Genomic DNA, 16,335 nt, shown 5'->3' with positions numbered 1-16,335 from the left:
GACAAGTATTCAATGAATTTAATTTGAGATTTGCCAACATTCAGCGCAGCTGGCTAACACACTCTGACCCCCGTCCTAGTCCCAGTTCCAGCAACCCAGCAACCCAATTCATCCCTCCCAAAACGGAAACCAGCACGAACCCAACCATGACTGGACTCCACAGCGCATCGAGCAGCGCCCAGATCAGTGCCAGTCAATGTGCCGATGCAGACGGAGGCAGCCCCGCATGAATGCCAATGGTACTGGCATCGACAACCTGCCAAATGCGCCGGCTGCACTCGGCCAGAATGGGGGAAACGAATTAGAAATGTGTTGAGCAGAAGTTACTCAATTGCCAGTTGGAGGTCCCATTCGCACCAGTAGACCCAGCAACGGCAGCTATGAAAAATGTTTTGTGGCTGTAAGAAGCTGCGAACTGTGAGCTACCAGCTGTTATACTGAGAAAAACACAACGCGTAAAAATACGTATCGAAAGCATTTTGGCAGCTAAGCAGTTTTATTTTGTTAGAGTCAATTTTTTAATTTACTTTTCATTTACATTCGAAATGTGATAGGCTCAGAAATGTAGGTAATGATTGATATTTTATTACCCAGTGCGACACAGTTTGATTAAGTTCAAATCTTCTTCTCTCTTGTTCTTAATGTTGTTACTTTCTTTTTTACAAAACTACGCTTAACAACTTTTGGTCTGATTAAAGTTTAGTTTAATTTAAAATTGTATAACACTCAAAAGATTTTAGATTAAATGCTCGCATTATTTTCTTAGTGTAGCTAGATGTAAAAATCTGTGCGAGACGCAGCCGGAAAGCAGGAATGATTTCCGGCCTGGCTGACGATAATTCTTAGGCCATCATGCAATGGGCGGGTGGGACAGAAAACTTTTTGCAGCCATTGTGCAGAGTGTCAGCGCAATGATTTCGTACACCCAACTCGAGCCGCAAGCCATGCAAATGTTGGGTGTGGCTGAATATGAATGATTTAAACATCTGAGCTAACGTCACACCTTCCCTGCCATCCCGTTTATCGAGTCTGGTGCTTGCATTATATTCACATTTTTTATAATAATTTTTCAACATTTTTGAAACTTTACGCTGCGCGTGGAACTTCAGATTTGAATACACCAAAAACTTTGTAAAAATGTTTGCAAACTTTTTATTTTATCATTTTAGTTCTGTGCAGCGGTTAAGAAATATTATCACTATTGTTATTGATTTCTAAATTGACAGTAACAATATGACTGTCACTTCTCGTATCGAGACGGCATCTAACGACTAATTCATATTATATTCCGTAGCGAAATCTGAATACAAGTTAAATTTTTGATTAATGACTTGCAACACTTTTTTAAATATTTAAAAACAATCAATTTTAATTTGTAAGATTTTCTTAATTGCCATCTTGTCAAAACTGTACAAGCAAACGATACAGCAAATGTCTTAGAAGCTGTTATCATTGTTATTTTTAACTGTTATCTTAATGGAACGATCGATAACTTCAGAGCTACAGATGTTAGCATATGTCTTGGGTAACTTGGCAGTCAGCCACAAGAAGCCTCTTTAGCTCAGTGGCAGAGCACTGGTCTTGTAAACCAGGGGTCGTGAGTTCAATTCTCACAGGAGGCATAGCCATCATCTATTTTGATTTAACACATGAATACATACAGATATTCATATTATATAAAAGAGCATAATTATATTATGCTGTGAGTAATTGACTAGTTAAGGTTGCGCTATGAATTATTCGAAATAAATCAAATACTAAAATTCACTTTATTAAACCCCTACCGAAAGGAAATCTAGTATCTTTTCTTACTTTAAAAAATAATTTCATTAAATAATATTTAGTATCTTATTCCATGAATAACCCTTAGTTCTTTGTCTAAACACAAATAAAATAAATAACAGCTAAGCATTTGTTAAGCTAATCAAAACCACTTCAGTTTTCAGGTTTCCCTCGACAATTTTCTGTGGATTACTGTAACTCAACTCGAAGCAGCTCTTAACATACTTTGGCTGCTGGCTTGTTAGCAAAAAAAAAAAGTTTCATGTGACAAATGATATTTAAATGAGTTGCGTTTGAAAAGTTGCAAGCGCCACGGCAAAAAGTCAAACAAATTGACATGGCCAATGTCTTAGTCCCATCCAAGCAAAAAAAAAAAAGAAAAAGAACCTGAAAACTGACAGGAGTCGCCAAATTAAATATGCCAAAAGGCAAAGTAAATGCGAGAGATTCAAAAAGTTTGCATCCACCCAATTCTAAACTCTTTTTTAAAATTTCGTCGCAGCAACCGCTCGCCCGCCAAAGGGGCTTTTTGTGCAGTGGGCCGGGGTAGGGTATTTGATTTGTTGCTTAAACGGTTAAATGGCCAGCGGGCTGCGCAACGCTTAAATTTCTTAGGCACAGCGATCTGTTTTGGGGTTTGGGATTATTTTCTGAATTTAAATTAAATTCAATTCACAGTTGTGAACAAAAGTTGTTGTGCGTACGCGTGTGTGTGTGTGTGTGTGTGTGTCTAGTATTTTTATTTAAAACTAGTTTCATGTGTGTAAAATGCAAAAGAGTTTAATTTGCAATTTGTCGCCCTCATTCAACGCTTAACTTTTCATTTCTCTCTCGGGCGCCGCCTGCGGTTCCCATATGCAAATGCCTTCGGTTGAGTGCCGGCTGCACCATCCGCATGCCACCACTATCCTCTTGGCCAGCATATGCATTAAAATGCACACAAAGTTTTGCATTGAAGCGCCACTTGTGCCTGGTACGGAGTTGATGCCGCTTCCCGCAGGGCCAAGTGCGCAGTTTGTTAAACGCCTTTCAACGGCGTGGTTAGCCAAGCGCAGACCTTGAAATGCAACATCCAAAGCACCCACGTAGACCAATCCAAAACTCCAAGCCATGGCCAGAAGTAAAAACTAGCAGCCATAAGCTGAATGGCAACCACTTATGCAGCTAACCAAGTGAGCAACTTTACTGTGGTGCAACCATCAACAAAAGTCATTTTGTAGTTACCCCGGACATGTTTATTTAGCAAACAAAATGTTTTAATTGAACAACATTTTAGAATTGCATTTCTTTTTAAAATACATTACTATACCTATTCATACGACAACAGAGCGAATACGCAATATGTACATATGTAATTACTTTATTTGGTCAAACTATACTGTTTGCATGTTTATATTTTGTAGTATAATTTTCAATTCGTTTGTATATTGCAGCATTTAAATGGCTTTAACAAAATATAATAGTAAAAATATATTTTTATTTGTGGAATTATTTTATGAAGTTCGAAATTCACATTCACAATGCGTCAAACGACTTTATATCACAAATAACTGAGCAATTTAACAATTTGAAGTAAGTGATGTAACAGTATGTAAACATAACAAACTGTTTGTGTTTATATATTTATTATTAAAAATAGTTTTGTTAACAAAGTTGCAATTAGTGTAGAAAAGGAATTACATTCGAGTGAATCCCAAAGGATGTTTTCCGGATTACTGTGTACCTCTCGATCAATTATGCTTGTAATTTGATTGCTATTGAAATTTGAAACGAAGTTAAATCGTTTGGCAGCTTCAACAATTTAATTAAAATTTGAACACACAACATATTTTTGCTGGCTGTGTTTAATGAAATTGCCTCGAAATTTGCATTGATTGATGCCATTTTCTGATTTATTGACTAAACAACAGGCGAATGTCCTCGGCTAAATTACATCTCTCTGTATACACACATATATATACACATATATATATACATATATATATATATATATATATGTGACAATGTCAAATGTCATCTAAACACACACTCCAACACAATGACAAAGAACATTTATTTTATTTGGTTTCATTTCGTATTTCTTTGTATGCAGAACCGCAATGATTGATGCGGACATGATATCATCAAATAACTGTGACTCTTGTCAGATCTCGAGGTATGGTCGAGGATGGGAGTGGTGCAGAGGGAACAAGAATTGAATGGGCTACACATGTGCATAAGCTGACATACATTAATGTATCTACGAATATGTTGTGTTGTTTACTTGGTCAAAAACTCAATTTAAATTGTATTTATTTCCATTGTTTTGCGCCAGTCAAGCGCAATTGCCATTTGTGTTTGGAACTTGTCAGGAGCGCATTTATCTGAATTCACAGCTTGAGGCAAACTATTAGTCAAATTATAAGAGCAAAGCATTGAATAACATTTATATATTGTCTCCAAATATTGTCAATATTATTTATATCGATAGATTTTGCTTTATCTATAAATGATTTGTAAGCGTAGTCTGCCAAAATTAAAAAAACATAGCAGTTTTTTTTCATATTAAAAATTAAGCTTTTTCGATTGAAACACACTTCAAATTAAACAGGCAATGATATATTTTGTGGTAATCATATTATTGTTTATGTGTTTCGCACAAGGACATCAAATAACCACTCAACATCGCCGTAAGTAAATCTCATCGGTTGATAATGTATACTAAATTATATAATTTTTTACAGATAAGAACGAAACTAAAATAACCAACAATATATGCCCTGAATGCAGTCAATATCTTGCATTTTGTCGCATTTTGAGGGTTGGCTACGTAGTTCAATTACAGGAGGACTTAAATAAAATTCAAGTGTCCGATTCACAAGAAAATAACAATAATAATTTATTGGCGAAATGTGTACCAAATAATTTTCAAATTAATGGTAATTCATCTTGTTAATTATTTTAATCGTTGTGAAAAGATTTCTATATGCAGATCTTTTGGAGGGTTCCGCCTGTTTCTGGTCGCCAGAATTGGGATGTAATTCACTCATGGGTAGACGCAAGCAGGAAAGTGGCTATACCGACTTGTATTGTCTTGAGTGTTTCTCGCATTGTCCCTGTGCCAAAGCATCGACACCTCATACGAAGGATTTGGGTCTTGCAATTATCTGCTTGGGTTTCATTTTGGTTTCCAGGTTGGTATTGTACGAAGTCAAGGTAAAACATTAAGTTGCTGATATATTATCTTACATAATGGTTTACAATGACATCGTAAAACACCATTTACTTATTAAATAAAATAATTTTGAGTTAACTCTTTATATTTTTTATGTATTTAGTTACTTTAATGTCAAATATTAGTTGCTAAAAAAGTAAATATTTAAATTTGAACAAGAATTTAAGCATCTACTATTTTGTTGGTAGGACAACACTTTTTAAAAGCAAACCGAATTTAAAGTTTATTGTCCTTGGAGTTGAGAAAAGGTCGATCATCGCTGGTCTCCTCGCCATCGTTATTATCAGAGTCGAAGGCATTCTCGGGTATATCATAGAGTCGTATCATCGGCTTGTTGGGATCCTTCATAATCAGATACTTGCCATCGGGCTGCTTTAACATAATATCAACGAGGCAACGCAGAACGCCCCAGGCATTGTCCATATTCAGATTGATTTGTGTGGCAAATTCTTGTGGCTTAAATTGTTGCATGCCGAGAATGACATGGTGCAAATGATCCTTGCCTGTAGAAGGGAATTCGCAACTTAGTTTTGTGCAACAAGCTATAATCAGATAGAAAAAGAAACTAATTTGTTACTTACGATTCAATCGCGAGACATAGCCCAGCTTTAGCTGATCGGAGCCGGCGAGCACCGCCTCGACGGTCCACTTGGCCAGCTTGCAGGCATTGTTGCGCAACTCGGAGGCCAGGACTGCACCACGCTGACTGTCCAGCTTCTGGCGCCACTCGACACTATTGGCGGCCTTCGAGTCCCACTCATTAAGTGCCCTAATCGAAAGAAATTGCAATTCACCGCCGGGAGATCTAAGGACTCCATTGTGCTTGCAACGTGCAACTAAAACCATATCATCGCCCAGTTGCCATTGCTTGTAGCGATAGCCGATGGAGGCAAGCTCCACGCCGGGCTCCTCGAATGGATTCGGTTCGTCAAACTTGTGCTTTGGCTCCAGTTCGCCAATCTTGAGCACTTGTTGGCTAAAGTTGTGATTGATTATGGTGGCCTCGAGCGAGAGGCTCTGCGGCGAATTAATTGATCCTTCCTCCTCCAACGGTGGCTCCAAAGCGGTCTCATTAACCGTCAACATATCAAATTGAGCATTATCGCGCTTATCCAGAAACAGCTTAGTGCCCACCTTGTCAATAACGATGTCCCAGGAGTAATTGGACCGAGTGCAGCACATCAGCGTAGCAATTATATCATCCGTGGCAAAAACATTACCCAAGCTCTTGGACAAACGTCTGATGATGGGATCATCAATAGTGCCCGGCACATTGATTATCCGATCGATCTTCTGCAACGGTCGCTCGTTCTTCACATTGATGCGATCGCATTGTTTGTCGAAGAATTCCAGAGTGCCACAGGTGATCAAATCGGCGCCCTCCTGTATGTTCGGAAGCGTCAGCTTGAGCAGCCTCGGGAAATCAATCTCCTCAATGGACACCCAATCGGAACGAACAACAACCGAGCTCTGGCGTTGGCGCACCGGCGCAGCTCGCATAAAACGTCGTCCAGTTTGACCACGTCGCATATCCCTGCCCTTGCCGTACTTATTGCTGGCCCCAGCACCACCCGCTGCGCCGGCACCTCCATGTCCGGCTCCAATGGCGGCATTGAAGCGACCATTGCGGCCATGCAAGCGCAAGTTGTTACGCTGGGTGGGACGATAGCGATTACGCTGATAGGGTTTGAGAGCGCGCATATTGTTGCCATTGACGAGATGAAAGCTGGCATCGTCGTTCCCATGGAAGTAGGCATATTGGCTGTTACTGCTGCCAAAGGTCGACATATACTTGTTGTTGTTGTACTTCCTCTCCTGCACTGGCGTCGTCCAGTCGCTGATCTTGCCCAATCGATCGCCCTTGCAGAACGGCTGATAGGGCACCTCCAAGTCGGGCAGGTCCGAGGGTCCCCAGCCAAACTCGTTGTATTCGATGTAGGGCTTGACAAAAGGAGCGTACTGTGACATTATGATCACAAAAACTATTTTACAGATAAACAAAAATCGAGTTTAAGATCTGTTCATTTAAAAATACTCGATTTCGAGATAGATTTTTTCTCTACTACTTCTTATGACTTTTCGAGCAGAATACACATATTTAGATATGGTGACGATACAATTGGGAATTTAGATTTGATTTATAAGCAGTGGCAATGTGATACGGAACCGAACACAATTTTGAGTCGTCTTCGAACAGAAACCCGAAATCTCAGCTATTTTCCAAAGTTTTTTTTACATCTTAATTAGTAATTACGCCAATCTGCTTAAGCATAGTATGAAATTAAAATTTCGTATATTTTCTGATTATTTTCAAAAACAAATCAAATAAATTCATAAAGGATAACTATTTTACAAACAGAGTTTCTCGATAATTATTTATGTGGGTATTGTTTTTAGTATTTTGTGATTTTTAGTCGTCTTTACTATATCTCAAAGTAGCATTTTCGATTTAGAAAACTGTCAGACTTAAGGAAATGTCTTGCATCTAGAAATCAATGAAAACTTAACTGACATTGATGGTTGAAGTTTTAACTATCTTTCGTTGGTGCATTAACACAGTTATTTTTGGTTTATCAACTATTTTTGTCGTAATACGCGTTTTATTTTCAACTCTGTGCAATGTCAATGGAAACTTATGGTAAGAGAAATAAAATAAAAATGTCGAATCCATGCTAAATACTCTGTGCTTTCTTCTAGATGACAGTCAGCTGGAAGTGATTGAACTCAAATCCTACAGATCTACCAAATGTAATATACAGATATACAAGGTATAGAACCGCTACACTTTCCATAACTTTTACGTTTACTATTCAACCAACAATCAATATGTGAACCAATTTTAAATTAGCTAAACATAAATATACTAGTTTATAAAGGTGCTTGCAGATTATGTCGAAAACACAAAGGATTAGTCCAATTAGTATATCCTACTGTGCTGTGAGCGGAAAACCCAGTTAAAAATAAACTATGGAAATGTACTAGAAGCCATAGAAAATCAGAACCCTTAACATAATCCCAACGTTGGCCAGAGTCATTGTTCCCCATTTGAGATGAGGAAATGAGCAACTGAAAATGCAACACAATAGGAGAACAACGACTCGTATTCAAGCACATACGAGTATATTCATACGCATGCGAGTACTCAAATGAATGTGTGAGTGAGGGGCGGAGAGGGGAGTGGTGGAAGCATCCTGCATTTTATGCTTGAATGCGGCACGTTTCGGTTTCATAGAATGTTAGCTGCGCTCGTTGTAGGAAAATCTGGCAACAATCTCGTTAAAAGTAAAGGCCAAATTATAGTAAAACTAACAGAAGGTAAAGGTAATCACATAAAAAGCTTGTTACATAACAATCTAAGTGCCAACGAAAACGGAAGCGGAAGCGGATATCAAAAAAGCGTCGAGCGTGTGAATGTCTCTCAAGAGAGAGTGGGCAGGGTCTAGGGACTTATGTGCGAATGGACTTGGGTTTTTTCATCGTGGCTAAAGTGGGGAGAGTGGCTGTGGCTGCCACTCAGCTGGCAGCTAAGCTTTTGTCAGGCCGACAGTGTCATGTTGATGTGTTCATTGTGTGTCAGTAGCAGCTGATGCTTAAAGCAACTCGAACCCTTCCCCCTCCAACAGCCCCGCATGCCTACCTCAGCCCACAGTGAACATACTTAAGCCACATACGCTCGTTTGGATGTGCGTGCAAGTATTTCGGTGGGTGTGTGGTTAAATGATTGAGTGGGTGGCTGGTGGTTGGCTTATCTTGCGCTTCTGTTCGTGTAGATTATAATTGCCATGCGGCTGTCAGTGACTGGCTGCACATCCACTACACCCCCGTTTTCACGCACACAGCAGCGGCTCATGTTGCATATCATTTTTAATGCTAACCACATGCCGCATTATGCAGCTGCATTGCCACTGCGGTCGAGCTGCAGCTACAGATCTTACACAGCCAACGCTAGTAAGCTTTCCCACTTTGCAGAAAAACTGTTGTTGCTTGTCGCTTGTGTTGCTGTTGGCGGTGGTGTTGCTGCTGCTGCTGCTGTTGCTGCTACTGCTGCGGTTTACTAAAAGAATACGACGAAGAATAATGTTCACACATAAGCAAGTACTTATACCGAGCTCAACCATTTAGGAAAAGGTATCATCAACCTTGGACTAACCTGGAATATTCATTCGATATGGTACTTTGAGCAATGGCTTATAAATTATAATTATAAAATCCCAGATTCAAATGTGTGTTCTTTGATTTGGTAAAATTAAAATTCGATTATCGGTTCACAACTATTACGTTCATAATGGTAAGCTGTGATTTACAATTAATAGGAGTCTTTTACAAATATTCCAACTGTTTGAACGATTTCATTAAGTAACCATAATTATTGTATTATATATATTTACATATTTATTTATTTACTTATGGACAAAGAGCAGCTGAAAATGTTTAATATAGTTTTAATAAATAAAAATATACAATTAAATAAGAATTAAAGTTACAAGCTAGATTAATGCCCATGTCTTCTTAAGGAAAATATGAATATGCTTCTTTATGCTGCTTAACTACAGGGTATATGCATAACAGAAGCAGCAGCAGAGTGAAAAAACCGCTTGCATACTTTGCGGCGCTAGCAGGCGATAAGCGACGCTTGTTGCTATTGTTATTTTTGCTGCTGCTTTTGCTGTTGTTGTTGCTGTTGCTCCATTCGGTTGCAGCCGCTGCGGCTGCTTTTGTTGCATACAAATTAATATTTATGCAAGGCAACTTGTGCAAAGCACTGCAAATGCCATTGTTTTCATCCGCTATGCAAATGTATCCCAACTCCTACCACCACTTATCACCCACTGCCTGCTGCATGCTGCCTGCTGCCTGCATACCACTCGTGGCAAGGACGTTCCGGGTGGCCGCAACAACATCCTTAGCTCGTCAAGCGCATCGCAACGCATCGCAGGCTGACAAGACGTACATTTTTATTATGGCACAAAACGTTCAATTCCCTGCCTACCCCTCCACCGCCAAAACTACCACATCGCAGGTGAAAATAAAAGTGCTTATACCACGCCCAACTGGCAATGATTGGGAGACCGCCACTTACCATCCCCGGCCAACTGCAACGTGACTTTTGTAATGGTGCTCAAATTGTACATTATGTATATAAATATGAAAACGCACTACAAGATGCAAATGTAATTAATAGCGTTTTAAATGGACCGACCATTAATATATCATGATTGATATGATTTATGTGGGTAATTAAAACCATAAATGCTTCAACTGCTGGACTAAGTGATGCCCTGTACATAACAAAAAAAATAAATAAGAAGGCTAAAAAAAATTAATATCGAGAATGAATTGAAATCCAATAAATTAAATGAAATAAATAAATTTACAAAGATTTGTCAAAGTATCTAGTAGTAAATTCATATAGATTATATGTAAAATGGATACCTTTAACAAAATACTATCTATCTTGAACATATATACTTATTAATACTAGATATGTATGTGTATATTATATACCGAAGACAGATCTATTTTAGATCACATTCAAAGGTATGTAAAAGTTTTTTATATAAATGTTTTCTCTCTAGTCTTTTGGCAGTATAATTATTGTCATCGAGACTTAATAAATATTATTATTACATTATCATAAATGCATCTACATGTATCCTACTTCGTTGGAAAAGGAAAACTTCATCAATCGGATTTTTGTTCCGGTTTAGGTATTCTTAGACCATTATGAGTACTGATTTAAAAACAAATCAATATACATTTTATACCTCCCATTTATTGATGAAAATATTATTTAAAACATACTTTTAAATTTCGTTAAGGAGCATGTGTCTCTCAAATGCAACTATCGCGAAACTTGGGCAGTTGTTCGACCTGGACGCCAACGACGCGCAGGATCTGCTGCGAGGCGAAGATACCTGTACGGATGCAATAATCTATCGGCATGTGCTGAACAATTTGTGAGAGAAAGCCTCCGACAAAGGCATCGCCACAGCCATTCGTGTCAACAATGTTCTCCTGATCGACTTTGGGCACTGGATACTCGAGTATCTTGTCATTATCCTGGAAGCACAGAACCGGACAGAAGGCATCCGTTATCATTACAATGCGTGGTCGCATATTCGCCTTGGGCAGGCTTTGCAGGCGACGGCCAACTTCAAAGATGTCTGTGGTATTCCAATCGTGAGACTCGGCATAGGCCAACGCCTCCTGCTTATTGCCAATGATCATGTCCGTGTAGGGCAGGATCTCGTCCATATTCTTCTTGTGCGTTTGCAGCACGAAAACGGCACTAAAATTTAGCACAAAAAAGCGATTCGTCTCGCTAGACAGGCGGGCGATGCGCAGAACACTAGCTGAAGAGACGGCCATAAAAAAGCCGGTTGCGTAGAAAAATTTAGCGCGCTCCAAAATGCACGCATTCTCTTCAATGTCCAGCCAGTCCTCAGTGAATAGAGCGGCTGCGCCCAAGTTAGCCACAAGGGAGCGATCCTGTCCCGAAATTATGACCGCACAGGTACCCGTTGGCGCCTCCTCCCTGACCTGGTATTGTGTCTCAACGCCATCGCTGCGTGCACGCTTCCCAATTGTATCCCCAAACTTGTCCCTGCCCACGGCGCCAAAGAAGATAGCCCGAAAGGGTTTGCACAAAATCCATTGATAGATGCGCATAGAGTTTTGGCAGGCACCACCGGCCGAGTACTGCACATTCTCCTGGTTCATTAGCTCGTCGAAGAGCGCCAGGTGCTTATCCTCGGCTATTATTGCTGCATTAGGCTCCAGATCGTATTTCTCCAGCAGCACGGTGTCTTCCACAAAGGTGGTTATGTCCAGTAGCGGATTGCCGAAACCAATCAGTATGCCCTCTGGTACATCCATTCTCTTAGTTCAGATGCTATAACCACGGCAATATAATCGATCAATGAAGTTGACCACTTTCAGAAATGCTGAGGTATGGAATGCGTAATATCTTCTAATGGATATAACGATAAATGTTTTTCACATTTCTTTTATCTTAAGAAAGATAGACTTTTAATTTTTTGGAAACACATGCTCCACACTGTATACAAATGACAAGTAAAGATTTTCAGTAGGGTTCAATTTAAAATAAGAACTTCAAACTTTGCCTAACAAATATGCAAAAGGTATCCATAAAAATAAGTACAAAAATGACTTCATAATTTAAATATAATTTAAAGCTGCAAAATCGTGATGAGCTTAAATTTAAATACACGTAAAAAATAATGAAATATTAAACAACAAATTATTAAATACAATTTGTTTGTGTTCGACTTAACTTTGATTGCGATGCCATTATGCATGTCACATTCAGTCGTTATTAATTGCCGTTGATGATATTAAGCCGACAAATTAAACTCACTCTGCAATTCAACAAATCATTTATAATCACAATAATTATATCGAATTCCAGAAATTTTCGGAAATTACTCTTTTCGCATGCACATATATACATATATATACATTTTTGTGGTTGGACACAAATGAAAACTGAACGCTGATACATGTTGAAGGTGTTTGGGGAAGTGGAGCATGTTTGGTCCACTGAGCCGAGAGAAGCAAACAAAAGTGAAGTAAAAATATGCGTTGCATTCTTTACTCTGCCATGCCACTTGCAACAACCAGCTCCCTTTCCTCTGTTCGCATCGCTGCCTCTCGCGCTTTGTCTTCTCGGTGCTACAGAATCGAAGAGCAGGCTGTTGACTTTGGCCTGCACGTAATATTATGAATCGAAGCTGCAGTTGAAGCTGTGCATCCTGGCCATAAGCACGCGCTTCTTTGCCGTATGTGGGTGGTGGTCAGTGGTTGGGTGGGTGGTTGAGTGTTTTAACTGCTGCCAACTGATTATAACGATGTGTTCAGCGCTTGTGTGACAGCGATTTTTTCTTATTAAATCCTTAAATGTCGCTTCGTTCAACGTACTCTTTGTTTTATTACATTTGCCAGACTGTTTATACATCCTCCACACCAGTAACATACTCTTTGTTTCGCTGCCCCTTGCTTTCCCCACTTTGATTTCGTGCCAGCTCGAGCTCCAGCTATAATTTATGCATTTATCCATTGTGATTTATGTCTGAATGCTGGCTACTCTGCTGTTACCCTGCATCTACAGCGTGGTGTGTGCTCGATGGCTTAGCCATTTCTTGCCGCATAGTTGAGGCATTCTTTGCACTTTGCCCAGCGCACACAATTAGCAGAAATGAGCAGCAACACAATAGAAATGCCACAATCAAACAATTCATCGTCGAGTCACAAGTTCATGTTTTGCTTCATCTCCGTCTCTTTTGCAAATTTGTGCATACTTTTAAGTTATGTTGGACATACACAAGCACACACACACACACACACACACACACACACATACACACGCCTACACAGCTGCAGCTGGCGACTGCAAAAGTTTCTTGTGGCAAACAAATTTAAATAATACTTTAGTTGTAGCAAGTGACTGCAAAACTTTTCAGATTTGTCTTCAAGCTAATATTTCTGTTCAAATCCAACAATTCGCATACGAATTATGTGGACTGAAGATTTGTGAAAGATATATTTTCATTATGGAATACTTTCAAAACTCAAACATATAAAATACTTAAAATTTATGCTTGAAATATTTCTTAAACTCTTACTTTATGTTTTTAAATATAATCCTTACGCTTTGTTTTTAATTCGAGTAATGACCGGACAAAGGATTATGGATTATATTTTTATTATGGATGTTCAATTCCATTCAGTGTACAAATTCCTGGACTGCCTATAGATTCCAATTCTATTGCAAACGATTCTAAATTAGAGCTGGTTGCTTTTTAAATTAAATAATGATCATATTATTAAAATCTTATAGAACTTATTGTATTTAGTCCAAATAAAAATTTTCGCTGAGTTGTTTATAAAATTTCTGAATACATTTTAATAGCATGATGAGCAACTTGTCCTCCGGTAGATCCAAACCAAACTTTTTTCCAGGCCTAATTTCTACCTTTAGGTGGACCTAATTCTATTAAGTACAAAGCAGACATAATATGTAAACACGAAAAGGTGAACAGGCCAAAGGCAGTTCAACCACATAGGCCACAGGCAAATCAACAGAGTCCTTTGACCGTGCGGCCAGTAAAAAAAAGTGCAGAAAAAGCGAGAAAAAAATGGAAAAGAAAATGTGATTGTGGCATCCAAGAACTGGGTTTAAATTGTTAAAAAGTAACCAACACATGGCAAAATATGGGGTAAAAGTAGACATGAAACAAGGCCAACAGACAGACAGCAAAATAGACTTGCAGTTGCACCTGTGCGGTGTCATACAAATTACTCATACGAACTGACGACCAGGCAGCAGCGACTTTGACTTTGACGATGACGATGACGAGGACGGCGACGAGTTTCAAATGATGCTTGTAAGTTTGTTAGAGCAACAGTAACAGCAACAACAACAACAGAAACATAAACCAAATCTGAAGGGGCAATGTTAAAAGTTCTGTGTGTGTTTTTGTAAGAAATGGCAAAAGTTTTCTACTTTGTTAGCAGCGCTGCTGGCTGAGCACCACTCTTACCACACACTGTCCTTTTCGCAAATTGATGTCGCCTGCCATTAACCCAATGCAAGCAGGCAGCTAGTTTCTTATACAGTTGCTCATTCAGTCAATTCCGCAGCAGACCCCGACCAGTTCCCCGCAATGCCGCACACGCTTTTTGTCCTTGGCTTCCGCTTGTTGTTGTTCTTGTTCTTTTTGTTCTTGCTTGTCTGAAGTGCTGATTGTCAGAGACGTTGCCGGGGGCTAGCATTGAATCAGCACTGCCATTTCTGGATTTAGCTCTCGTGTATATATGTGCGTGTGGATTATTTGAAATTATCGAAGATTTCCGGCATAATGGCAAATCGTGTTTCCATTGTTTTTCATTGCTGGAAATTTGTAAGTGACTCGACACTGATGACAGCCACGGATTCCTAATATATATGTATCAGACTTGAATGTCGCGACTTGCGACCCTCAAGCGAATGTGCCACAGGCTGGCTCGTTGACTTGTTGTTGTCACCAACGACACAACAGACGCTATTAAATTGGATCAACTTAATTTGATTGCTATGTTCAAAATGTGATAGACGTACGAGTATATGCTTGAGCACATCATCTTGATTGCTTCAGTTATAACATTGTTTCAATTAGATAACCCATCAAAATCGTATTGCTCTGGTGAAATTAACTTAATTGATTAGTTACTATACAAATAAACACCACTAACTAATTGGTATCTATGTATGAAGATAACATTGATTATTATGTTATAAATGTAAGTGAAATCAGTAAAAAAAAAATACTTAAAGACAATTGAACAATGAATACAAATTTTGAAATAAGAAAGGGATATTTAATTGATTGTCGAAACTCTATTATGGCATATTTATTCTATTGATAACTGAAATATTTACACTTGCAAATTGGATGAAGGCTTTTCTGCGGTTTTTCCTTCAATTAAGAATAATTTACTCAAGAACACTTGCAAGGAGTGTTGGTTTCGTCGCAGGAAAGCAAAAGTTTACCCTAAGCAATGCAGTGAGATATTTTTGCAGCAATATTTTATGTCATGGATATCTTTTTGTCAGTTTCTCATATTCTTTTTCTTGTCTACACCAATAAAAAGCATACAAAACTTGCAGCAATAAAAAAAAAAATAGATGAAAGAAATTCCAACGCTGTGGGGGATTGGGTAAGGGGTTGGTAATTTTTGACAAGTTTTTGCAACTCCATTTTGTTTATATTATGCTGTCAAGGAAGAATGAAAATTCTGTGTCAGCCGATTGACACAAACTACAAAATACAAAATAAAATCATTTTCCTTGAGAATAAATTTATAACGCTTCACTGGCTGCAATAAAAATAAAATAAATTACAAAAAACAAACAAATATAAATGTAAATGTGATAAATATATATAGAGATACGATATTGTCAGATTGTGCTGCAATTGCAAAGAATGGACAGGACTCAAGTGTTACAGATTGCAGATTGCGCATACGCCTCATATTTCACTTTCAAGATTTGCTCCTTTTGGTCGTTTGCTCCTTGCAGCCACTATTGTTGAGCCACTCGACGCTAATGGACTTTAAAGTGTGTTCTCAAGCGTACATTGCCAGTTTTTTTTCATGCAACAGCTCAGCCAGTTGCTAAGTTTAAAGTGCTCAACGCATTGTTGTCGCACATTACGCATACGCCCCACGTTGCAGCAACTGCCAGAAACTCCCCTGACAGTCATAGAAAAACGCAAGCGAATGCAGCTACTAAATAATTTGTGGTGCAAATAATAAACTGCCACAAATTCGAAAAGCAAATA

At 38.8% G+C, this 16,335-nt stretch overlaps 2 protein-coding genes, 1 long non-coding RNA gene and 1 other non-coding gene across 4 annotated transcripts; 2 read left to right on the top strand and 2 right to left on the bottom strand.

Moving 5' to 3' along the window:
- Positions 1 to 1,550: 1,550 nt before the first annotated feature.
- On the top strand, positions 1,551 to 1,622 carry Trnat-ugu. The gene has a single exon. It is a non-coding gene; the product is annotated as a tRNA-Thr (tRNA).
- Positions 1,623 to 5,070: 3,448 nt separating this feature from the next.
- LOC6568607 (eukaryotic translation initiation factor 3 subunit D-2) lies at positions 5,071 to 7,029 on the bottom strand. Its single transcript, XM_001994525.3, has 2 exons — positions 5,578 to 7,029; positions 5,071 to 5,499 (listed from the first exon to the last, which is right to left on the bottom strand). Exons 1-2 carry the CDS (start codon positions 6,962 to 6,964, stop codon positions 5,213 to 5,215), a joined length of 1,674 nt encoding a protein of 557 aa, XP_001994561.1. The 5' UTR covers positions 6,965 to 7,029; the 3' UTR covers positions 5,071 to 5,212.
- Positions 7,030 to 7,483: 454 nt separating this feature from the next.
- Positions 7,484 to 7,871, top strand: LOC116805861. The gene is made up of 2 exons (XR_004365434.1): positions 7,484 to 7,634; positions 7,694 to 7,871. It is a non-coding gene; the product is annotated as an uncharacterized LOC116805861 (long non-coding RNA).
- Positions 7,872 to 10,749: 2,878 nt separating this feature from the next.
- On the bottom strand, positions 10,750 to 12,086 carry LOC6568608 (adenosine kinase). Its single transcript, XM_001994526.2, has one exon. It carries the CDS (start codon positions 11,870 to 11,872, stop codon positions 10,829 to 10,831), a length of 1,044 nt encoding a protein of 347 aa, XP_001994562.1. The 5' UTR covers positions 11,873 to 12,086; the 3' UTR covers positions 10,750 to 10,828.
- Positions 12,087 to 16,335: the final 4,249 nt, after the last annotated feature.

The sequence above is a fragment of the Drosophila grimshawi genome, unplaced genomic scaffold (genome assembly GCF_018153295.1).
Source record: "Drosophila grimshawi isolate 15287-2541.00 unplaced genomic scaffold, ASM1815329v1 contig_311, whole genome shotgun sequence".
Classification (NCBI taxonomy): Eukaryota; Metazoa; Arthropoda; class Insecta; order Diptera; family Drosophilidae; genus Drosophila; species Drosophila grimshawi.
Note: the sequence above shows the minus strand (reverse complement) of the source record. Positions and strands in the feature narration are given on the sequence as shown.

Bases quoted from the DNA above. Each gene is read 5' to 3' on its own strand.
- LOC6568607 (XM_001994525.3), bottom strand. From the start codon at position 6,964: ATGTCACAGTACGCTCCTTTTGTCAAGCCCTACATCGAATACAACGAG. The intron at 5,500-5,577 runs GTAAGTAACAAA...TCCCTTCTACAG, and splicing joins CTATGTCTCGCGATTGAATC to GCAAGGATCATTTGCACCAT.
- LOC6568608 (XM_001994526.2), bottom strand. From the start codon at position 11,872: ATGGATGTACCAGAGGGCATACTGATTGGTTTCGGCAATCCGCTACTG.